This window comes from Oratosquilla oratoria, chromosome 24, assembly GCF_046742065.1.
Source record: "Oratosquilla oratoria isolate Oo_2021 chromosome 24, ASM4674206v1, whole genome shotgun sequence".
Classification (NCBI taxonomy): Eukaryota; Metazoa; Arthropoda; class Malacostraca; order Stomatopoda; family Squillidae; genus Oratosquilla; species Oratosquilla oratoria.
The window spans coordinates 53,950,149-53,975,245 of record NC_134800.1 but is presented as its reverse complement, the minus strand read 5'-3'; the positions used below and the strand labels follow the sequence as shown (position 1 = coordinate 53,975,245).

At 42.1% G+C, this 25,097-nt stretch overlaps 1 protein-coding gene across 1 annotated transcript in view; it reads right to left on the bottom strand.

Annotated features, from left to right (window-relative positions):
* Positions 1–25,097, bottom strand: part of LOC143038348 (uncharacterized) — a 124,066-nt gene that overhangs the window by 94,983 nt on the left and 3,986 nt on the right. Inside the window, exons 2-3 of the mRNA XM_076207379.1 lie at positions 15,751–15,975; positions 10,529–10,677 (exon numbers count right to left, since the gene is read on the bottom strand). Of these exons, the coding sequence (XP_076063494.1) occupies positions 10,529–10,677; positions 15,751–15,975 (374 nt within the window). The remainder of the gene's footprint in view (positions 1–10,528; positions 10,678–15,750; positions 15,976–25,097) is intronic.

The following is a 25,097-nucleotide window of genomic DNA, read 5'->3' as shown; positions in this document are numbered from 1 at the left end:
CGCCCATCATAACTATTCTTCCTCCGTCTTCCATTATTTTAGTTAATGCTATCTTTGTGTCCTCTAACATACTTTTATGTTCACTCTCCTCCCATGAGGCTGTTTTCGGAGGCCCATAATTGATCACAAATTTTCTGCTCTTCTTATCTCGGTCTTCCACTTCTATCATAATCATCTCTACTGTATTCTTTCCATATATGACACCTTTCACGTTTATATCCTTCTTAGTCAGGAACATAACTCCACCCCCTTGTTTTTTCTCTCTGTTTCTAATCCAATAATTGTATGTATCATGTCCTACACTGTTGGGTGGTAGTGGGCCTTTTAATTTTGTTTCTACAATTCCCATTATGTCCGGTTCTTTTTCTTTCAAATAATCATTCAGTTCATTCAATCCTGTTATCAATCCATCTATATTTGTGTAAGACACTCTTAGTTTTCTGCCACTTCCATTGTATTCTCTGTTTCCCTTATGTTTTTCTTTAGTATGTCGAACTGCTTTATTTTCATGTTCACTACTCTCCAATAGAATCTCTCTTTCTCTGACTCCGTTCTTTCCTCGTTTTTTGCCTTAGCTTCAATTCTTTTCTGCTTTTCTGCCTCTCTTTCCTCCTTATTCATTTCTCTTTTTATCCATACCTTTTTATATTGATCATTTGTTGCTAGTTTCCCTGTCTTGGATAGAATTTTCTCTGCTGTTGTTTGTGACCTGAATTTAATCTTAATTGGTCTGGTCTTATCTGTACTATATTTTCCGAGTCTGAATTTTTCCTCAATTTCCTTTATAATTTCTGGTTCATCTTCCTGGACTAATTTTAATAAACTGCTTACTCTTTCATTTTCCTCCTTGATTCTTGCAGTTCTATCTGGGTTATGTTTCTCTTCCATTCCTAATATAATTATACATTTCTTTTTGTCAGCTAATTCTCTTACTATATTCTCCTTCTGTCTCATCACTTTAATAACTGAGTCTTCATTATGTTCTTTCAATTGCTGTTTGACTATGTCAGTGAATGAAACCTTATTCCCTTCTTGAGTTATTCTCCAATTTTTAGCTTCTGTAGCTAGTTTCTCTCTGTTTTCATTACTATTCTTCTTCAATTTCTCATTCTCCTCCTTTACATTTCCTAACTGTCTTTTTAGGTCCTCTATTTCTTCAGTTAAGTTTCTGTTAGCCTTCTCTAGTTGTTCCAACCTTTCAATTCTTTGAAAAATGGAGTCTACGTTACCTAACTTACGCTCCAAGTCCTCGATCACCTTATCAACTCTCTCCTCTAGTCTTATCAGTCGGGGGGGGGGGGGGGGGGGGTTTGTGTCCCCCCCACCCTCTTTAAATCCCTGGAACATATTCTCGTCACTTTCTTCTGTATTGCTCCTCTCTATACTTCTAATCTTTACATTTTTATTAGACATTTGATCCTCGCTAAGTCTTTTGTTTACCTTCCGCTTGTCTGGCTGGTCAAAGTCTACTCCCTCCTCATTTCCTTCCATTTCCCTCAGTAATCCCTCCCCTTTTCCTCTTTCCCTACGTTCCCACTACTCCACGAGCAATTTCCCCCCCACCCTGCAAAAACACTAGGCACTTCTCTTTGCGTTGGGATCCACAGACTTCACTTTTCTTCAGAACGTCTTCTAAGCCGTCCATTCGTTGAAGTGTGTGTGTATATGTGTGTGCGTTTATGTGTGGTTGTGTCTACACCCAAAATATTCTATAGACGTTAGAATCGTGTGGTAGTATCCAGAATAAATACTGATGCAAAAGTGTGGTTCCAATGTACATGGATTAGGGAAAGGAGGGAATGCGTGGCGGTGAAGGTAGGAGAAAGGAAGATGGTTGTGTAGGCGTCGAGCGAGACCAAGATGAAAGGCAACGATAGGTGCGTGAGAAATGTGTGGGGAGGAAAGTGAAACAAGGAGAATCAAAAGGAGGCGTAGGAAGAACGGGTTCTTAGGTCGGTGTCACACTATCTGAAGCCACCGTTGTGGCTTATTTTTTGGCTATAGCAAACTCTCTCTTTGGAGTCATTAGACTCGAAAGGTTATGGTAGTACTTTAACCAGTGGTCGCCAGATTATTTCATTAAGCTAACTGAACTTGTCCATAATCTGGCGTCATCTGGCGCCGCCGCATGATGCGACACAGGCAATATACTCATGCTGAAGACACCGTCTGAGTCCCTGTCTTACATACTGTTCGCTGGTGGGACAGGAAAAAACAATTTGACTGAAGAGCGACCCCAAAGTGAAGGGTTTGAAATTTTACTCAATAAGCTCTCCAACACGATGTTGGAAAGCTGTTTGAAGTCTCTCCTGTTTTATGATCGAATTGTCTTGTAGAATCAATCCAGGAACTTGACCCCTTCACGTAGATGGTACATTTGCGAGCGTCATTCTGGGTAAATGCAACACGGTGACCTAGATATGACAGAACGTGAGGAGGGGTAAGGAAGGGTCCCCGGGTGGAGCGGGCACCTAAATAGTCTGAACAAACGGAGCCAAGTGTCGACGCGAGACGGAAGGGGAGAGGGAGGAAAAATAGTGAAAAGGGGGAAATGGGGTTGAGGATGTGATGGTAGAAGACAGGAGGGAGGAGAGGGACGTTGGGGAGAGTACGGGAGGGGAAAGAATGAGGTAGTCAGGAAGGTGAGGAAGGGAAGACAAGGAGAAAGGAGATGAAAGAAAAGAGGAGGAGAGGGAGGAGTGGGGAAGAGTTGGGACGGGAGAAGGGAGAAACGGAGAGGAAAGAACAACACTGAACAGAGAGGAAGAGAAGGAAAGCAGGTTGGTGAGAGGAGAGGATCGAGGGAAAGAGGGAGGGGGCAGACTGCTCTAATCGTGCACATGCACATCGATCACTGGTCGGTGGCTACATGGCTTCTCCTTTGTTCTTCTTCTTCTTTTTCTTCTTCCTCTTGCTCTTCTTCTTCTTCCTCTTCCTCTTCTTCTTCTTCTTCTCCTTGTTGTTGTTGTTCTTCTCCTTCTTTTTCTTCTTCTTCTTCTTCTTCTTCTTCTTCTTCCTCTTCCTCTTCTTCTTCTTCTTCTCCTTGTTGTTGTTCTTCTTCTCCTTCTTTTTCTTCTTCTTCTTCTTCTTCTTCTTCGGTGACCACATGGCTTCTTCTTTGTTGTTCTCCTTCTTCTTTTTCTTCTTCTTCTTCTTCTTCTTCTTTTTCTTCTTTAACTCATGCTCTTCCTCTTTCTTCTTCCTCTTTTCTTTCTTCCTCTTCCTTTTTTCATATCTTTCTCCTCCTTCTTCTTGTTCTTATTGCTGTTGTTCTTCTCCTACTTCTTCCCCTTCTTCATCTCTTTCCCCTCCTTATTATTATTTTTCTTCTTCCTCATCTTCCTCTTCATTTTCCCTTTCTTCTCCCTTTCTTTATCCCTTTCTCCTCATTCTTCTTCTTCTCATTCTCCTCATTCTTCTTCTTCTCATTCTCCTCATTCTTCTTCTTCTCATTCTTCTCTTTCTTCTTCTTCTCATTCTTCTTCTTCTCATTCTTCTTCTTCTCATTCTCCTCATTCTTCTTCTTCACATTCCTCTTACTCTCATTCTTCTTCTCATTCTTCTTCTTCTCATTCTCCTCATTCTTCTTCTTCTCATTCTCCTCATTCTTCTTCTTCTCATTCTCCTCATTCTTCTTCCTCTCATTCTTCTCATTCTCCTTCTTCTTCTTCTTCTTCTTCTTCTCCTCCTCCTCCTCTTCCTCCTTCCACCTTCGTCTGTCTCCCAAACTGAGGTCCACCTCACGTAAGCCGTCCCCACAGCCCCTGCTTCTGCTGGCGTATGAGTATATGTGCAATACACACGTACCTCGCGTAGTCACTTTTCCAGACTATTGTCGGCTCTTTCCAGGTTTTATTGACCGATTGCATGGCTATTCTTATATCTATGTGCGTGCTTGCGTAAATTTGTGTGTGTGTGTGTGTGTGTGTGTGTGTGTGTGTGTGTGTGTGTGTGTGTGTGTGTGTGTGTGTGTGTGTGTGTGTGTGTGTGTGTGTGTGTGTGTGTGTGTGTGTGTGCGTGCGTGCGTGCGTGTGTGTGTGTGTGTGTGTGTGTGTGTGTGTGATGTGTGTGTGCGTGCGTGCGTGTGTGTGTGTGTGTGTGTGTGTGTGTGTGTGTGTGTGTTGTGTGTGTGTGTGTGTGTGTGTGTGTGTGTGTGTGTGTGTGTGTGTGTGTGTGTGTGTGTGTGTGTGTGTGTGTGTTTACCTAACTGTATTTCCCTAATTGGAATATTCAGGAAAAGAGCTACGCTCGTAGGATCCCGCACCTGTTTTCATCGATCATACTCGTACTTGGCTTTGAACTTGTTTACGGGTTTGATTGACCTATTTCCTCTTTTAAATTGCTCCACATCTTTTTCAATTTTCCCCATGACCTCGTGACCTCCAATCCCAGACCATAAGACCTCATCTCACTCCTGTTATTGATCTGAACACTGGACTTGTGTTGTCTCTCATCTTTCTTTTAATGATGGCGTCCAGAAACAGAGGGGCATCCCCACCACTTTTACTGGTCACGAGTTAAGCAGGGATATATAAATAGAGTAAACTTTAAACCCATTATGGGAGAAATAATATCAGAAGTACAGGAGATCCGTATATTTCGACTACTATCTGTGATCCTCTTCAGCAGAATGGTTACAAGAAGACAGAGTACAGGTATAAATGAGGTAGTGAGGAGTACAAAAAAGGGGACGGGGAAAAGTGGAGGGGGGGGGAACTCTGTACTCTATCTTCCTGTAACCATTCTTCTGAAGAGGATTATAGATATAATAGTCGAAATATACGGATCTCCTGTACTTCTGATATTATTTCTCCGATAGTGGGTTTTAAGTTTACATTTACAAATGTGTTATAACATTACAGTTTCCCATAAATAGATTAAGCTCACCTTTCACGATCTGTGTTTAACTCGAAACCGGTAAAAGTGGCGTGGATGCCCCTGTGTTTCTGGACGCCTCATATTTCATAATATAATTGCCTACTAGGCTGGGGACCTGTTTGGTTGCTACTCTTTGTATGCTCTTGATTTTATTTATGCCCTTCGTTTCATGCAGGGACCTTACCACAATTTACATATTCTGACCTATGGCGGATCAGGGGCTCTTTTATTATTATTATTATTATTATTATTTTTTTTTTTTTTTTTTTTTTTTTTTTTTTTTTTGTTTTTTTTTTTTTAACAGATCCGTCCCGAAGTGAGAAGTCCCTTTAATATTCATCAACACCCTGTATATAACTTGCCAACCTCTTCCTGGTATGGTTGTCAAGTGAAAAATTTTGTCAGGTGACAAAATACCCATAACGAACAATCCTACTCACTTCTCTCTCTCTCTTTCACCTTTTCCCTTCCCATTTAAAAAAAATCATTGATGATTTACTAAATGTTACCGTTGGATAACAGTCAATGGTTACTGGAGAAAAAAAAAGTGAAAATTTATCTCCTTTATCTTGAAAGTTATAACAAAGTTTTAAAAAAAAGTTCACTTCTTTTTTATTGGTGAAAAAAAAATCCACAAATATACCAAATCTGGGTCATTTGCTTATATTTTTACAAGACACTTCCGTGCTTTTTTACCAATATCCAATATTTTCCATTTTTACAATGAAACTCAGTGTGTACTCTTGTTTCCAGTCATTACAAATGATTACAAAGGCGGAGCATGCCGACAGGAGACCTTTTGATCCATATCTAGGTCGGATGCGAAAAAAAAATCATATTAATAATAAAACAATAAAATGAAAACTATAATAATGTAAATAACAAATAAAATACATAAATAAATGCATAGGTATAGTTAAATAATATACGTTCTTGTCTAGCTCCTTTTCCAGCAATTTGCACCATTCTTCACCAGTTTTCACCATAATAAATCCATCCTTTGCGAACGGGCTAGTCTGGCTTATTCCTAACATAATATGATTTATGTAAATTACGAAAATCACTGGTGCCAGCACAAACCATTATAGACTCTACCAGCCTCTTGTTCCTCATCGTGACATCTTCAGCTTTCCTACTGTCCTCAGGGATAATCTCAGCCTGTTCAAGAGGATTCCTGTACATCCTACAATATAGCCCACTTCCTACATTAGAGGGGGAACGGTTTAACGGTGTAACGGTGTAACGGTTCGTCGGACGCGGTTCGACAGACACGTGTGTAAAGTGAGGTGTGAACGGGGTATCTGGTTGTCGAACACGTTGGTTAAACCCCATATACCCCATTCACACGTTCACACATCACTTTAAACAGGTTTCTGTCGAACCGTATAAACCCCTTCTTAGTCTTTTGAGGACGAACTTGAGAAAGGTTTCGTCTTGATACACGCACGAAAGAGAAAGACAACTGACGAAAAGAAAAGAAAAAAAAATGAGGACGACGACTTTCCTTTTCACATTCGATATATGGGAAGTCCCGGGGATTTTTGCCGGCAACCTTGGGGCTGCGGGTTTTCCATTTAGCGAGGCTCGAGGTGACAAAATTATCGTTATTAAATCAAATCGTTTAACCCAGCATTTCTTCCCTCACCTTTCCCTTCCAAAAAAAAAAAAAAAAAAAAAAAATCCTTTCTCCTTAGCGAAAAATTATTGGAAAAATTTGTTCACCATTTCAAATTGAGTTAATTCATCTATAGAAATGCATTAACTCAACTTCTAGCTCAGAAATTCCTTCTCGGTTTTAGTTTACAGAATTTACAGCGTTAACGAGACTAATTCAACAGTAGGCTCATCTTTACATTTATTGATAACATAGTCTTCCTATTTTCTTCCTATTGATATTAGGCTCTTTGCATTCTCTCCTTGTTCCGTTGCTCTTCTATTTTCCCCATTCCACGTTTTTTTTTTTTTTAGCTGTCTACCTTCTTTATGTGTCCTTTGTATTATATATAACTTTCCTGCTTCGACAGGTCATTTAGTCCTTTGTCTGACAAATCACCTTATGTCTGATATAGTGCTTCTCAAACTTTTATTAATTTATACTTATTTATCTATTTATTTATTTATTTATGAATTTATTTATTTGTCTATTTATTTATTTATTCATTTACAGTCCATTGTCCGACAAATCACCTTATGTCTGATATAGTGCTTCTCAAAGTTTTATTAATTTATTCACTTATTTATTGATTTATTTAGCTATTTATTTACTTATCTATTTATTTATTCATTTACTTATTTATTTATTTATTCTTATGGCACCCTAATCTTATGCGACTCTTTCTCTAGCACTCTTCTGTTTTCCATCCTCAACAGGATTGTGATTCTTACAGGTTTTTTCGTTTAATGCCTCCATAGACCCACTGACGAATTTTTCTAGAGTAAGCGCCTTCTTATAATGATAACTAACCATTTGCAGACTTCTACAAACCCTCTTTTAACCTAGGTGCATACTTTAACTCAGGCAAAACAGACGACATTGCATAGAACAAGGCAGACCTCCTGATGCTGAATTGAAGTACAGTTTGAGCCTATCATTCACTTGGAAATGCTGAGGCAGCGCATCTAGAATAGCGTTTCCCAACCTGGGGTGCCGGAAAGTGATGCACACAAAAATCACATTGATACATGTATCATTGATTACCTAGTTGTGCATATTTGACTTTTTCCATGCTATTTTATTTTTCTAGGGTGCTCTTATTTCTTCTACAAACAATATTGTCAATTTGTTTCAGTTCTAAGGAGTCAAGCAAATAAATCATCGAGCAGTACACTTCACTTTCTTTTAGCCTTCTAATAACAAGATAGGGGTGTTGGACTGCTAAGACATTACAACAGGAGGTGCTATGGACGGAAAAGGTTAGGAAACGCTGATATAGAAGCATTTCAAGTGCGTCAGTGAAAAATTCAAACTGTACTTCAGTCTAGCAACAAGAAGTCTGTGCCGTGTGGTCTGTGTCGCCTGCGTCTGAGTTTGTGCTTAGATTTACATATGTAGGTTAAGATCGTGATCTAGCAAGGACAAAATTCATTATGACCTTATAATCATTATTGATAATGATAATAATAATAAAAAGATGATGATGATGATGATGATGATGATGATGATGATGATGATGATGATGATGATGATGATAATAATAATAATGATAATGATAATGATAATGATGATAATAATGATGATAATAATAATAATCGGTTTATTAAGTATAGCAGCATTACTGCTGAAAATATACATCCTACAAGATTATAACATTATAAAACTATGACAGTGAAAAGATGTTATTACAAGCATTCAAAAACAAAACAAAAAACAGTAAGCTAAGGAATAGGTGTGTAGTACAACAATGTTAATTCTTGTTGTTAAGTCCACGAAATTAATGTCGGTATGGGGCTCTTTTTACACCGGTCGGTGCGTGCTCTGATTGGCTTGATGATATTATGGTGCCCAAGGGCACAGTCTGCGGCGCTTCGGTGTGCCGCGGCACACAGTTTGAGAACAATTTTGCCTAAATTGATATTCAACGGTACGTCGTCCACACTCGACTACTTTAGACCTTCCGGTTCGGTATAGAACCGCGAGGAGTGCCGCTAACATGAAGTTTCCTCGGTTCAGTGTCAATACTTGTTGGGCCCTGTTCACATTAGCGGTTTCAACCACCGCGGTTTGACCGCAAGTCAATGGAGGCGTTCACACACAACCGCAAAGATTTGAGGGTATCCCTTACGACGGAAATCGTAGTAAAATAATCTGATGGTTACTGCAAAGACCGCTGAAGGTCTGGTGTGTTGGATTGCTTGGGTTTGTCTTTTGAGGGAGTAGTGTTTACATCGAACGATAAGCGTCTCGAGAGTGCTTATCCTGCGTGTGAAACGATGCCCACACCCATCCTCCCTTCCCCTTGGAGTCACTCAGCCAAACACGAGACAGACAGACATACAGACAAACAGAGAGACAGACAGATAGACAGATAGAGAGAGAGAGATAGAAAGAGAGAGAGAAAGAGAGAGAGAGAGAGAGAGAGAGAGAGAGAGAGAGAGAGAGAGAGAGAGAGAGAGAGAGAGAGAGAGAGAGAGAGAGAGAGAGGTAGAGACAGAAGTACAAAGAGACAAAGACAGAAAGACAGAAACCGAGATAGAAAGAGAAGGAGAGGAGAGAGGGATATGTATATACATATATATAAATATATATATATGTATATAAGTATATATATATATATATATATATATATGTATGTATATAATTTCTAAACAGAAATGTAGTAGCACATTTGTAAATAACACACAGGAACCCACAGTCGGAGAAAATAAACTTCGAATAAAGAAGAATCCTATATTTCGGCTATCAATTGTAGCCCTCTTCAGGAAAATACTTGCTTGTGGTAGTCCTTCGGTAACGAAGATGACGTACTTATCCCCTGAATGATGATTAGTAAAAGGATTATAAATTGTAGTTACAATAAAAACAATAATAGCAGTAGTAAACAACAGTATTAGCATTAATCATGGTTTAATGATTATTCCATCCTTGGTATAGTAGTTTTGATATCAGTTTTGGGATCTACTTTCTTTGAAGGTGAATTCTTTGGTGACTTCTTAGGCCAAACTCGGAGGCACAGATCCTACCGCAAGTGGGACAGGGAATTCCTTGTGCCGGGTTAACAAGACCTCGTGCCATGCGTTCATGTATGCGGTTTTGTCGCTCGATCCTGATATTCGTTCGAGCGGCTTCAAATATGTCGACAGCCTGATGGACTGTTAATCTCCAGCTTTCTCGGTCCTTAGCATCACATGGCGTGACCGAATCTCTCATGTAACTATCTTACAAAATGCTTCAACCATCAGTATTGAATCAATGATAGTACGTCGCCAGCTCCGGTGGATCGGTCATGTGATCAGAATGCCTGAATGTCGCCTCTCACGTCAAATACTATACGGCGAGCTGAGGGATGGAAACCGCTTTCCGGGAGGGCCAAAAAAGCGGTTTAAAGACCAAATAAAGGCCACCCCCCTCAAACAATGCAACATCTCTGTTGACCAACTTGAAACTCTGGCCACTGGTCAGGAAAATACATAGAGCAGAGTACAGAGGGGACTTATAAGCTACAGAGAAGAAGAGATGTGGACAGATGATGTCCACATCTCTTCTTCTCTGTAGCTTATAAGTCCCCACTGTACTCTGCTCTATGTATTTTCCTGAAGAGGGCTACAGTTGATAGCCGAAATATAGGATTCTTCTTTATTCGAAGTTTATTTTCTCCGACTGTGGGTTCCTGTGTGACATATATATATATATATATATATATATATATATATATATATATATATATATATATATATATATATATACAGAGACAGAGAGAGAAAAGATATCTTATTGTCTCAAAAATAATGTATGTTAGGAGAAGAGATAATGGCAAGGGTGTTTTCAAGTGTAGTCTAATCAAGTCTAGTTTCGTGGCTTCCCCGTCGTTATCCTAAGCCGGAGGTCACACACATTCAGACTCAAACCAACACCGATCCTTCCCTCCCTCCCTCTCAGCGTGACCCGCCCACCCTCGCGGAGTAGGAAGGTCAAGACTCGGTGCAAGATTACCTGTGTATCCTGGCGCGCAGGTGCAGACGACGGAGGCGATGGCGTCCGTGCACGTGGCCCCGTGGTGACAGGGCGCTGACCAGCATTCGTCCCAGTTAGTCTCGCAGCGGGGTCCCGTGAAGCCGTTGGTACAGAAGCAGGAGTACGTGCTGCGGGGAAGAGAGAAGAGGAGAGGAGAGGAGAGGGGCAGAAGGGGAGAGGAGAGGAGAGGGGCAAGGGAGGAGAGGAAAGGAGAGGGGCAAGGGAGGAGAGGAGAGGGGCAAGGGAGGAGAGGAGAAGAGAGAGGAGAGGAGAGGGGCAAGGAAGGAGAGGAGAAGAGAGGGGCAAGGGAGGAGAGGAGAGGAGAGGGACAAGGGAGGGGAGGAGAAGAGAGGGGCAAGGGAGGAGAGGAGAAGAGAGAAGAGGAACGGGGGAGGAGAGGAAAAGAAGAGTAGGACAGGACAGGATGGGAGAAAGGGGAGGAGAGGAGAGGAGAGAGAAGAGGAGTGAGGAGGAGAGGAAAGGAGAGGAGAGGGGCAAGGGAGGAGAGGAGAAGAGAGAAGAGGAACGGGGGAGGAGAGAAAGAAAAGAAGAGTAGGACAGGACAGGAAGGGAGAAAGGGGAGAGGGGAGGGGAGGAGAGGAGAGAGAAGAGGAATGGGGAGGGGAGGAGAGGGAAAGACAGGAGAGGAGAGAAAAGGGAGAGGAAAGGGACAAGAGAGGAAGGGAGGAGAGGAGAGGAAGGGGAGGATGGAGAGGAGAGGAGAGGAGAGGAGAGGAGAGGAAAGGAGAGGAGAGGAAAGGAGTGGTTGGAGAGAAGGAGAGGGGGAGAGGAGAAAAGACGACGGGAGAGGAAGGGGAGAGGAGAGGAGATGGAGAGGAGAGGAGAGGAGAAGAAAGGGGGAGGAGAGGAAAGTAGAGAAAGGGGAGAGGAGATGAAGGGAAGAAGAGAAGGAGAGAAGAGGAGGGGGGAGTAGAAGAAAGGGGGAGGAAAGGAGAGAGGAGATGAAGGGAGGAGGAGAAGCAGGGGAGAGGAGAGGAAGGAGAGAGGAGAGGAGAGGAGAAAGGAGAGGAAAGGGGGAGGAGAGGAGAGGACAGAAAGGAGAGGGGAAAGGAGAGAAGAGAGGGAGAAGAGAGAGCGAAGGGAAAGGAGAAGGTTAGACGAGAGAAGGAGGAGGAGGAAGTGTTGAAAGAGGCAGAGGCGAGAAAGAGAAGGATAGGCAAGAAAGGAGGAAATGAAAACCGGGAATGAGAATGGACGAGGGAAGAAATTGTGGTAGTAGTTCGGATACAAGAGGGAAAAGGTAGGAGAGAGGGAAGAAGGAAACAGAGAAAGAGAGGAAAGAGGAAGGGAAGGACGGAGCACAGAGGAGGTGAGTGGGGTTGGAAGAGATCGAAAATACCAAGGTAGGGGGAGGGAGTGGGGTTGCGTACAGGAGAGGTGGATGGGGGGAGCGAATGGGGAGAAAGAAGTGTTGGGGGAACGATGGAGGCGTGGTGGGGATTTTGTCAGGCGTGGGAACCGGGGAGGAATGAACGGAGAGTGACTGTGGACCTAGGACAGACCATCCGCTCGCGCGGGATCGGTTTTTGTGAGAGGGGAAGAGAAGTCTGTAGGAAAGTTAAATTATAATCGTGTATAAAAAGGGGGGGGGGCTATTGTCACTGATTATGTGAGAGATGACAGACGAGGAGTCCCTTATGAACACTATTCCGACTACGAAGAGGTTCTCCTAGTCGTCGTCGCCGTCGCAAGGCGAGAGAAGAAGGGGGGGGGGGTAAAAGAATGTATACTCAGAACGAGACCCAGACTACAATGAAAATTCGTTAAACGTTTCAACTGCGGAGGACTTTTCCTCGGCACCGAATATTATCGCGGGCCCGTACAGTGATCCTGATCCCAGGGGCATTTTTTGGGGCAAACTTCCAATCCTGTGCCTCCATCTGCGCTGCACAGATTTAGTTTCGCAAATCCAAAGTGTCTGCAGTCCAAGAAATCCCCAAACAACAAATCATCCCATTTCCTATTGAAGGTAGATTCGAAAACTTTAGATTAGCAGGAAATTAAAGCTACGGGACGGTAGTCAGAGAACTAAGAGTAGTCAGTCACGTCCCTTTGGACTAGAGCAGCGTTTTCTAACCTTTTCCGACCACAGCACCCCCTGTAGTCAGGTCTAAGCAATCCAGCATCCCCTATTAACTAATATCTTGTTATAAGAAAGATAATGGAAAGTGTATGTATGCATCGCTTCCCAGCACCCCCTATTATTAATTTCAGCACCTCTAGGGGCCGCTGGCACCTCAGGTTAGGAAATACTAGATTAGGGTGAGTGTAGACATACTTCTAACATAAAGGGTAGGAGCAAACTGACGATCAGGGGCAGGGAGTCGGCACGGAAGCACAGTTTTTAAAAACGACACGGGGATTAATCTGTCTGGGTCGCAAGGCGTCTTAGTGCCAAAACCCTAAAGGACAAAAGAATTTTTTTGGAAGAAATTCGAATGAAAGTTCGAGTAAACTGGAGGAAACAGTAGCAGGGGATAACGGAATCGTCAAAATCTTTAATTTCAGTGAATGCTCTTCTTTGAAGAAGTCGATAAAGAAGAGATGAGATATAGACAAAGGTGTGAAATCTTTAGAAATGTTGTTGTCCAGGTTTAAGAAATAGTGTGAAGATTTAGAAGAGGGGAGCTTTCGATATTTCTTACTGACATTAAAGCGCTCAAATTGGCAGAGGATACACTTAGTATGATTCTAGGCAGGAGTAAGGCTGCGTTTCCACCGAGCGAGTCTCGGCTGATTCTCCTCAGGCGTCGTGAGTTCGTTTAAGCAGAAACGATGTCTGTTGCAATCTTTCGCTTTTTCAATTTTCAGAAGTCAAATTGCCTTCGCGTCATATATTGAGAAACTGAATGGCGAAATGAAGGGAGCTAAACCTTTACGAATGTCAGGCAGATTGTTAAAGTGTTCTTAGGGAAGTCTGGAATGCTGCAAGCAATGTCTCCTTCTAGCCATTCAAATTAACAACATTTGGCGAGAATCGGCCTGGACTGGCTCGGTGGAAACGCAGCCTAAATAGTTTTTGATTCTTAGGAGTCTGAAGTGTACGGCACCGTTGGTAAGTTTTCTCCTTCTCCGATATCGTGAGAATAGATGTGGTTAAACCAGGGATTTGTAGATCATACATACATATACATACATATACCAAAGACTTTTTCCCCTTTAAAAGGGAGGTAGCCAAAAACAATGGCACAGAAACCACTCCCACCCATTCCATCCCCTACATACTCCACTCCCCTCTACCTTCTTCACCTCCCTCTTATCTTAGCACCTCTTGAATGACGGGTCATCCCTGCATCTTGTCCACTGCCCTGGGTCAGAAGCAGTGTCAGAAAATGTGTGCAAATTGTATGCTTCTATTGCCGAAGTGATCACATCCATGATGCATTCTACATCCACTGAAGGATCCTGAGTACGGGAACAGACGTCACTTCACGGGTAAAGAGAGAAAAAAGTCCTTCACAGATTCCTAGTTAGCGGGGCAAAAGTACCAAAAGAGTCTGCGCTATGGGTGGAAGTGGGGATTTTAGACAGAAGTGAAACGAAAGGAGTAATGACAGAAATGAAGTTGACGAGTTAAACACCATATGAGGACGGAGCCTTTATTTGTACGACGTTTCGCTTATTACAGCTTTTTCAAGTATTTGTAAAAGCTGTAATAAGCGAAACGTCGTACAAATAAAGGCTCCGTCCTCATATGGTGTTTAACTCGTCAGTCTTGTCGGCAACTGCTACTTTCATGAAAAGAAAGGAAGTTACAGGCGGAGAGAAAAGTTCAAGAGGATAAGTAGGATGTAAGTAAGGAAGAGATATAGAATGCTGGATCTATCTCCAAGAAGGTCTCGAAGAGAATAACGGAGGTATTCTTAGAAAAAATATTTCCTTGTATAAATCTTTCCTGACATAAATCTTATACATAAACCCTTGGAAGGGAAAGATTTTTTCTTAAGAATACCACCGTGAGAATCTTACGGTGGTATTCTTAAAAAAATCTTTCCTTATATAAATCTTTCCTTGTATAAATCTTATATAAATCCTTGGAAGGGAAAGATTTTTCTTAAGAATACCAACGTAAAAATCTTACGGTGGTATTCTTTAAAAAAAAATCTTTCCTTGTATAAATCTTATATAAATCCTTGGAAGGGAAAGATTTTTTTAAGAATACCACCGTAAGTTCCTAAACACATTGGTCTAGGTTAATCAGGATGGAAAAAATTGAAGTGTAGTTTCCTGGCTGGATCATTAAATGAGGAGGAGAGCCAAAGGCTAATGGTGAATATTGTGATCCCCGAATAGAGAGATTTCAGAGACAGGAGAGTAGGATAGACTCACTATCCCACTTCCACGAAAGGGGAAGAGAGAAACCACTAGTAGAGCAAGTCCTGTCAGTTGCGGGAAGCCTCTTTTTTTTTTTTTTTTTTTTTTTTTTTTTTCAAACAAAATGTTCCATAGTAGAAGAACTCTGGACAGTTTTAGTATTTAGTGGGAGAACTAAAACTTGCTCTGATCCAGATGGTCAAAATTTTTTGAAATATTCAAGTTCGGAAGTATAAGAAATTCCTTTAGATTTGAAATCAGAATAGAGGAACTAGGAGGAGACTGAATACATATAGCTCTTTGTATCCCAAGTCATCTACATTTCAGTAAAAAAAGGGGAAATGGGGTTTGTAGGAAAGAAGAAAATATTACTTGATGCTACAGATATTGCAGAAATGAATATAAAGATGGGGTACGTCAGAATAACTCCTGGGGTCTTCGATCAAAGATCAATCCATATTGGGGACATATTCGGTCCCGTCTTCATTAGAAAAGCCTGAAGCTAATTGTAAGAAATTAATTAGATTTTTCGCACGACAATGGCTCGAGATATTCCACGCCAACAATGAGCGGGAGATGAACCATTGCCTTGCAAAACTAAACATGAAAATCTCTAATGAAAATGTCAAGTTTGCATAGTGCCCCAAGACTGAATTTGGAGTTGTATAGACCGGGCGACTATGGAAGGTGAGTTGTCAAGATTTTTCATGAAATGTTTGCAGTTCCTTTAGAGGAGATATATTTGTTGAATGTGGCCAACGAAGCGCTTGACAAAAAACAAAAGGATGTCACAGAGAAAGAAAGAAAGAGAGAGAGAGAGAGGGACAGGAAGAGTTGTTTCGTCGTCGTCGTCGTCGTCGTCGTACCTGTTTAGCGTGTCGAGACAGATGCCGTGCTGACACGGGCTACTGAGGCACGAGTACCCAGCCAGGACCTCCGGTGGGGGCAAGAGGAGGAGAACGGAGCCCGTCATCAGCGCCGTCAGGAGTGTGGTGGTGGTGGTACCAACATGGAACGCCGCCGACATAATCGCGAGACCCGTCAGCACCCACGCCTTCTTCGTGCAGGTCCTCATCCTCTTGAACGGGAAGCTGCACCAGGAAGAAGGTGGGATGGAAAGGGAGATTACTCGTCTTGATCAATTGTTCATCTGGGCGAATTTCTTTGGCCTTTAGTTTACAACCCTCCAGAAAGAATGGTTGGGTTAGTAGTGTTTGGTGTGGGAGTGTGAGGCTGCATGTGTAGCATGTCACTGAATAGTTATATCCGGCGGCTGGCAAATCTATGTTAAGAACTAGTGAAAACTTTGCATAGTGGCATTCGGGAACTCTACCAACTGCGCCATCGAGTCGTGTGTGTGTATGTGTGTGTGTGTGTGTGTGTGTGTGTGTGTGTGTGTGTGTGTGTGTGTGTGTGTGTGTGTGTGTGTGTGTGTGTGTGTGAGTGTGTTTTGTCGAGGGCGAGGGGGCTGAAACCAGGATCACCCAAGATTTAAGGGGCTCCAAAATTAGCCAACACGTTTTTAGGCATAAATTCATATATTTCCAGTCGATATATCAGATGATCCAATGTTTGATATAATACACTGCGCGCGCGCACGTAAAAATAGTCAGCTCAGAAGACATAATTTCATATACCTGCAATAGATAGATCAGATATCCCAATGTTATACATATATTGCGCGCGCATGCACGCACGCCCACACACATACACACACGCACGCGCGCGCACACACACACACACACACACACACACACACGCACATACGCCTCGCACGCACATACACACACACACACACACACACATTGGGGGACAAAGAGATAAACTTTTTTGTATGGATGAAAGTGTTTCCAAAAGGACGTTAGTTACTAAAGGAGTTCCACACAGTCAGTATTAACTCTTTTCTCGATCCTTAACTACGTAAATGACATGATGGATGGTAAAAACTATCACATTATGTCCACAGATGACGTGAAGGTCGTAAGAAGAGTGAGAGATGAGGAGGACTGTACAATGTTGAATGAAAAAAAAAAACAAAAAACAAAAAAAAAAAAACCGGATGACACAAACGTTGGAGGCAAAAAGTAGACAATGAATTTTGGTGACAGAAGATGCAAAGTATGGATGATGGATACTGGCTCAAAAGGACCACAGCTGAATTATCCAATGGGAGGTGAGACAATTACGTGGGTGGGTGAGTCACGTGACAAGTATGTCAGTAATATCGTAGTGAGACGTGCGGATTGTTGAGAAATAAAAAGTTGCTTTTCACTACACGGATGAAGAAATGATAAATTTTTTATACAGGCTATAGTCCAGCCACAATTGAAGTATGCAGAAGTAGTAGGGTCCTCACAAAAAAAAAAAAAAAAGTCAGAGAGAATACAAAGAGCACCCACCAGAACTATTCCAAGTCTTGTAAGTAAAACATACAAGGATAGGCTAGAAGCACTACTGCGAGCAGGAACGCAGGAACGCACCGACTCGTACCATATCCAGGAAAACACTAACCGTGGCAGGTGGATATATATATATATATATATATATATATATATATATATATATATATATATATATACATATATATATACATATATATATATACATATATATATATATATATATATAATGTGCAACAGTGTATTTCTAGAAAAAGTTAACGGTATTCTCAAAGACGTTCAGCCAAATACCGATTCATCTTTGTTGAGGTTTCTTCTCAACTTCTGCAAGTTTCATTATCATCACGTGACACCAAGGGTTCCTTCGCGTTCATTTCTGTCTAATGTAAAACATATAACTGATTTTGTAGAAGCATGAGACGTCTTACTTGTTTTTTCTATACCTGAGCTAGTTATATCGTTTTGATATATCATGTGATTTAGCTTAGTAGCTAAAAATGAACTCGATTTTTTTTCTTTCGATGGAAATCCCGTTTTGTCGTTCATAAAGTTTAAATCTCTTTACTTATTCGTTTGTTTATTTATTTGCTTATTTGTTTGTTTGTGTTTTTTATTCATTTATTCACTTAGATTTACTTATTCATCTACTCAGTTATTCATTTATTTATCTATCTACTTAACTATTCACCTGTTTATTTTTTATTCATTTTTGTTTATTTCTTGTTTTGTTTATTCATTCGTTTATATATTTTATTTATTAATTTATTAATTAATCTATTTTAATTATTTTACACACACACACACACACACACACACACACACACACAAAGAAGACCCTACTAACTATAGACCGGTCTCTCTTACAAGTACGATAGCTAAAACTTGTGAAAGAATTATCAAAATTAGATGGGTAAAGCATTTGAAAAAAAAACATGTACTAAATCCAAGGCAATTTGGATTTAGACAAAGAAGATCATGTGTCACAAATTTGATGTGTTTCTATTCAAGATTAATAGATATAATACAAGAAAGAGATGGATGGGTTGATTGTGCATTTCTAGACCTGAAAAAAAAATATTTTAATAAGGTGCCACATAAGAAGTTGCTAAAGAAATTAGAAACTGCAGGAGGAATACAGGACAAACTACTGAAGTGGATGGAAGACTTCTTGCATGAAAGAAAAATGAGAGTGGTGATAAGAGACAAACACTCTAATTGGGATGAAGTGATTTGTGGAGTTCCACAAGGAACAGTTCTGGCCCCAATAATGTTTGCTATATATATTAATAATATGGATAAAGGAATTGAAGTTTATATGAGCTTCTTTGCGGACGATGCAAAACTGTTGAAAAAAGTGAACATTGAAGAAGATTGTGAGTCGCTGCAGAGTAATCTCAATAAAGTATGGCAATGGAGTGGGAAGTGGGAGGTGGAATTCAATATTAAGAAGTGTAGTATAATGGAATTTGGAAGAAGCAATAAAAGAATAGTAGGATCATATAAATAGGGAGAGGAAAGAATAAAAAAAGTGGAAAATGAGAAGGACCTGGGAGTCATTATTATGAATAATATGTCCCCTGAGAAACATATAAAAAAAAATGGAGAAACTTATAATATAATAAGAACAATTAAAGTGACATTTACATACCTGGACAAAAAAATGGTGAAGAAAATACTAGTCACTTTGATAAGACCAAGATTGGAATATGCAGCGACGACGTGGTCAAAAGTACAAAAAAAAAGTATAACAAAACTTGAAAGAATACAAAGAGCAATTACGAAATTGCCACCAACGCTCTCAGAACTATTATATGAGGAGAGGCTGGCAAAACTTGAGTTACAGACATTGGACCAAAGAAGAAGAGAGAGGGGACTTGATAACTATTTATGGAGTCATGAAAGGCATGGAAATTATTGATAGAGAGGATCTAATAAAATGAGATGGTAGAGTACAAGAGGACACGGAAAGAAAATAAAAAAGACAATTATAGAAGAGACCTGCAAAAGAACAGCTTTCCCCATAGGATAATAGATGTTTGTAACAAGTTAAATGAGAATGTGGTGTGTGCAAAAACGATACACGAATTTAAAAACAGTCTAGATAAAACGAGATATGGAGACGGGACACCACGAGCATAGCTCCCCTTCCCGTAAAATGGAACTAGGTAAATAGATAAATAAACACACATACACACACACACACACACACACACACACACACACACACACACACACACACACACACACACACAAATATATATATATATATATATATATATATATATGTATATATATATGTATATAATATATCTATGTATATATATATATATATATATATATATATATATATATATATATATATATATATATATATATATATATATATATATATATATATATTCGCAAGTATGCTTTGTGCCCCGTATAAAATCTTGGACTCACCGGAAAGGAGGGCAGGAATATTCCGTTTGCCACCCTTAGCTTCAAATTTTGCCACGTGTGTCGGCGTAGGTGTTCATCTTATTAACGCCCGTGCGGATCTGCACGTGTACTGTGCCGAAGTTCGCGTGTTTTGAATGAAAGGAGAGCGTCGGAATATATGTTTTACAATGAGCGAATCGCGTTCAGCTTTACGTCACCTTAGCCTCCGCCTCCGCCTCCTCCCCTTCTCCTCCTCTCCCTCCTCTTTCTCCTCCTCTTCCTCTCCCTTTCTCCTCCTCCTCCTCCTCTCCCTCTTCCTTCCTCCTCCTCTCCCTCTTCCTCCTCCTCCTCTCCCTCTTCCTCTTCCTCCTCCTCCTCTCCCTCTTCCTCCTCTTCCTTCCTCCTTCTCCTCCTTTCCCTATTCCTCCTCCTTCATTCCTCTTCATCGTCCTCCTCTTCCTCCTCCTCCTCCTCCTCTCCCTTCACTTTTTCCTTCCTCCTCTTTATTCTCCTCCTTCTCTTCCACTTCCTACTCTTCCTCCTTCTCCTATTCTTCCTTCTCCTATTCCTCCTCCTCCATTTCTTCCTCCTCCTCCATTTCTTCCTCCTCCTCCATTTCTTCCTCCTCCTCCATTTCTTCCTCCTCCTCTTCCTCCACTTATTCCTCCTCCTCCTCTTCCTCATTCTCCCATTCCTCCTCCTTCTATTCCTACTCTTCTTCTTCCTTCTCCATTCCTCCTCCTCCTCTTCTTCTTTCTCCTCTTCCTCTTTCTCCCCTCCTTTTCCTATTCTTCTTCATCTTCCTCCTCCTCTTCCTATTTCTCTTCCTCCTCTTCCTATTCTTCTTCTTCCTCCCTCCTGCGATTTCCAGCCGCACCCGGACTATGCATGCACGTCACCTTTGCGACCTAATTGGGCCGCCGCCCTGCCAGGAGGAGGAGGAGGAGGAGAAGGAGGAGGAGGAGAAGGAGGAGGAGAAGGAGAAGGAGAAGGAGGAGAAGGAGAAGGAGGAGAAGGAGGAGGAGGAGGAGGAGGAGGAGAAGGAGGAGGAGGAATACGAGGAGAAGGAAGAGGAGGAATGGGAGGAGGAGGAGGAGGAGGAGGAGGAGAAGGAGGAGGAGTACGAGGAGAAGGGAGAGGAGGAATAGGAGGAGGAGGAGGAAGAGTAGGAGGAGGAGGAGGAGGAGAAGGAAGAGGAGGAGAAGGAGGAGGGGAGAAGGAGGAGGAGGAATAAGAGGAGAAGGAAGAGGAGGAATGGGAGGAGGAGGAGTAGGAGGAGGAGGAGGAGGGGGAGGAGGTGGACATGATATATCGACCTAAACGAAGCGAATAAATGCATTCTCGGTCAGTCAGGACACCTGATTGTCGACTAATGTGTGTGAGTGTGATTCATCACGGTCTTGGATCAAGTGTTGGACTCGTGATCGACAGCTATTTCCCTCCCGGAAGAGAGCTCAGAGCTCATATATGATCGATTTATGGGTAATGTTTTGACCTTACACGCATACACCCAACCCACCACCCACGAGAGTTGGAGTAACGACTCGCAGCGCAGCGATACTGAAATTATTTCAACCCTGGGCGGGATTTTAACCCGGACCGCAGTAGTGGCGGCCGCGATCGCTACCACTGCGTCGTCAAGTCGTGTGTGTGTGTGTGTGTGTGTGTGTGTGTGTGTGTGTGTGTGTGTGTGTGTGTGTGTGTGTGTGTGTGTGTGTGTGTGTGTGTGTGTGTGTGTGTGTGTGTGTGTGTGTGTGTGTGCGCGCGCGTTTATAAACAAAGACACACAATGGCGTATATATATATATATATATATATATATATATATATATATATGTATATATATACATATATATATATATATATATATACACCACATATATATATATATATATATATATATATATATATGTATATATATGTATGTATATACAGTATATACATACACATATATACATACTAGGCGACTATACCCAACTTAGGGGTTATTGCACTGTGCTATTTTTACTCCAACTTCCAATAAATCGGCGATACCACCCACCTCCGAAACTTTTTCCGCCGTATAATCACTGAGGCAAACTATTTTGTTTCTTTGACCAAAAATACATAGAATGTCATAAGATATGCTGGAGGAAAATTATATTCCAAAAGCATATCAGGTGGGGGGGGGGGATATTTCATTGTAATAAAGCCTTTAGAAGGTTTTACTGTATCGGAGGTGTCCAATGGTTTCGTCATGAAAAGAAATAACGGTGAACGGGCAATACCCACAACGGACAAAATCCCAATCGGTAGGTTAGGTTAGGTTAGGTCAGGTTAGGTTAGGTTAGGTTAGATTAGGTCAGGTTAGGTCAGGTTAGGTTAGGTTAAGTTAGGTTAGGTTAAGTTAGATCAAGTTAGGTTTGCATAGGTTAGGTTAGGTTAGGATAGGTCAGGTTAGAATAGGTTAGGTTAGGTTAGGTCCTCCCCGCCCCCCAATTTTCCTATTGGGGTTTTGTCTGCTATACAGATTGTGGTTTTGTCCGCTAGGATTTTGTCATCTGTTCATAAATAACGACAGATGTTTCACGTGCCAGTATCCATCACCTGGCCTGAGGGACCGGATAGACACGTGTCCGCCTGCCACTTACAACATATGACCCTACACACGCACGAGACCATGTGTTCTTGTTGTGGAGTCTTCGCGGAGGATGTGGAATGAGAGGGGGAGTCAGCGAATGCGATGGTATCGCGGTTAGATTAGACGGCGCTGACTCATAGTGTCGTCGGTATAGTACATACAGCATGTACTAAAACATACTGTACAGTAGGTGGCGAAATGAGGGAGGCAAAGCGAGGAGAAATGAAGGTCAACCCCCCCAAGACTCGTACATGTATACGTACATGTGCACGCATGCACACACACACACACACACACACACACACACACACACACACACACACACACACACACACACACACACACACACACACACATACGAGCTCTGAGCTCTCTTCCGGGAGGGAAATAGCTGTCGATCACGAGTCCAACACGTGATCCAAAGACCAAGGTGAATACACACACACACACACACACACACACACACACACACACACACACGGTTGGTAGAGTCCCCGACTGTCACTACGGCGGTCCGGGCTCGAATCCTACCCAGGGCTGAAATAAATTCAGTATCGCTACGCTTCGAGTCGTTGCCCCAACTCTCGTGTGTGTGTGTGTGCGTGTAAGGTCATAGCATTACCCATAGATCGGTCACACGAGCTCTGAGCTCTCTTTCGGGAAGGAAATAGCTGTCGATCACGAGTCCAACACGTGATCCAAAAGACCAAGGTGAACACACACACACACACACACACACACACACACACACACACACACACACACACACACACACACACACACACACACATACACACACTTGAAAAAGAATAGCTTCCCACACAGAGTGATTGATGTCTGAAACAAACTAAACGGGGAAACAGTGTGCCAAAACTATACAAGATTTTAAGAACAAACTTGATGCGGAGAGATACAAAAACGGGTCACTACACACACACACACACACACACACACACGACTCGGTGGCGCAGTTGGTAGAACGCTGAGCTGCCACGAAAGTAGCCCGCAGCTCCTGGTTCGAATCCTGCCCAGGGCCGAAATTATTTCGGTACTGCTGCGCTTCGGGTCGTTACTCTGACTCTCGTGGGCGGGGAGTTGGGTGTGTGTGTGTGTGTGTGAAAGGTCATAGCATTACCCATAGATCGGACCTACGAGCTCTGAGCTCTCTTCCGGGAGGGAAATAGCTGTCGATCACGAGTCCAACACGTGATCCAAAGACCAAGTGAATACGCACGCACGCACGCACGCACATATACACAACGAGATATGAAGACGGGACACCACGAGCATAGCTCCCCTTCCCGTAAAGTACAACTAGGTAAATACATACGGCAGATCACAAGAGTCATGGAAAAATGTAAAGAATGGAAAAGGAGAGACCAGATGCGGGAGGACTTCATGGGAGATGCAGAAAACCAAGAAGAACTGGAATGCAGCGGATCTGCAATATGTCGACTCAGCAGGACGGAACCGTTCGGCGTGAGGCAGAATGAAATGCCGTGTAAATTCCCGACAAGTGACTAATGTGCGGTGCATTGTTTTTGTCCTTGCTTTATGATGCGTAGTCGTACTGTCATGGGTTCGAGACCCAGTGGCTGAGTTTGCAGAAAAAAAAAAAAAAAAGAGCCTCGTCTTTTTTATCTATTTATTTATTCATTTACTTGTTTGTCTGTTTTTTTTTTTGTTTATTCATCTATTTATCAATTTAATTTTCTTATTTACTTATCTAGTTATTAATTCATTTTATCTATGTATCTATTTACTTTTATCTATTCATTTTTGAGGCCATAAGCCCCCATATATTATTTTCTCATATGTAAAACAGTATCGTTCTATGTAGGTAAAATCCTGTTCTTTCTATCAGCCTCGTGGTAAAAATTATGACTGAAGGTTCATGGCTTCGAGTTCAGTTTGGACTTGACCCAATGTCGGCGAGACCAGCTCCATGGTCGAACCACCAAAGTCGCCTCTATGGTCACTACCTTGCCCTTCCAGTCGAGACGACTGGACCGAGTGCACCAAATGATTTTTGCGTAACAGCGCGGGGGAGGGTCACGCAAATGCAGAATCAGGTCGAGCTGGCACCAGAATTGACTCGACGGCACTCCGACTTCCGTGTTTATCGGCAGCATCATCAGCACGGACCCCCCCCCCCCCTCTCCTTTTCGGCATGGTCGCATGCAAGATAGATCGACCCTGCAGCCTCCTTTGCCCACGAACTGCGTAAAATTCGCTTGTCGTCGTCGTCGTCGTCTTTCTCATCCGCGAAATGAAATGTGTGACATCACGTGACCTGGAAGGGAGTGAACCGCGAGCGCGTGGAAAGAGAGGAGGAAGGAAGGATGGAAGGAAGGAAGGGAGAGAGGAAGGAAGGAAGGGAGGGAGGAAGGAAGGAAGGGAGGCTATCCGTCGTTGCTGGAAGACCTTCAAACATTCCTGGCAAGCTGATCCAGTGGCGACCTTTCCAGGTTTTAATTGGGTTAACGCCATGTGATCTTATTCAGCTCACAATAGGAAGGAGGGAGGGGAGGGAGGGAAGAGCTGGCTATAGACAAAAAGGGATCTCAAATGATCGTTCATTTGCCGAAGAATGAATTCAACCTAGGGAGGTGTAATAGGGAGGAGGGGGGGATGAAGAAAACATGAGAAAGTCGAACTCACTTTGAAATAACCAACAGAGGTGTCTGAATATTTAGATTTATGTGGGTTACACACACACACACACACACACACACACACACACACACACACACACACACACACACACACACAC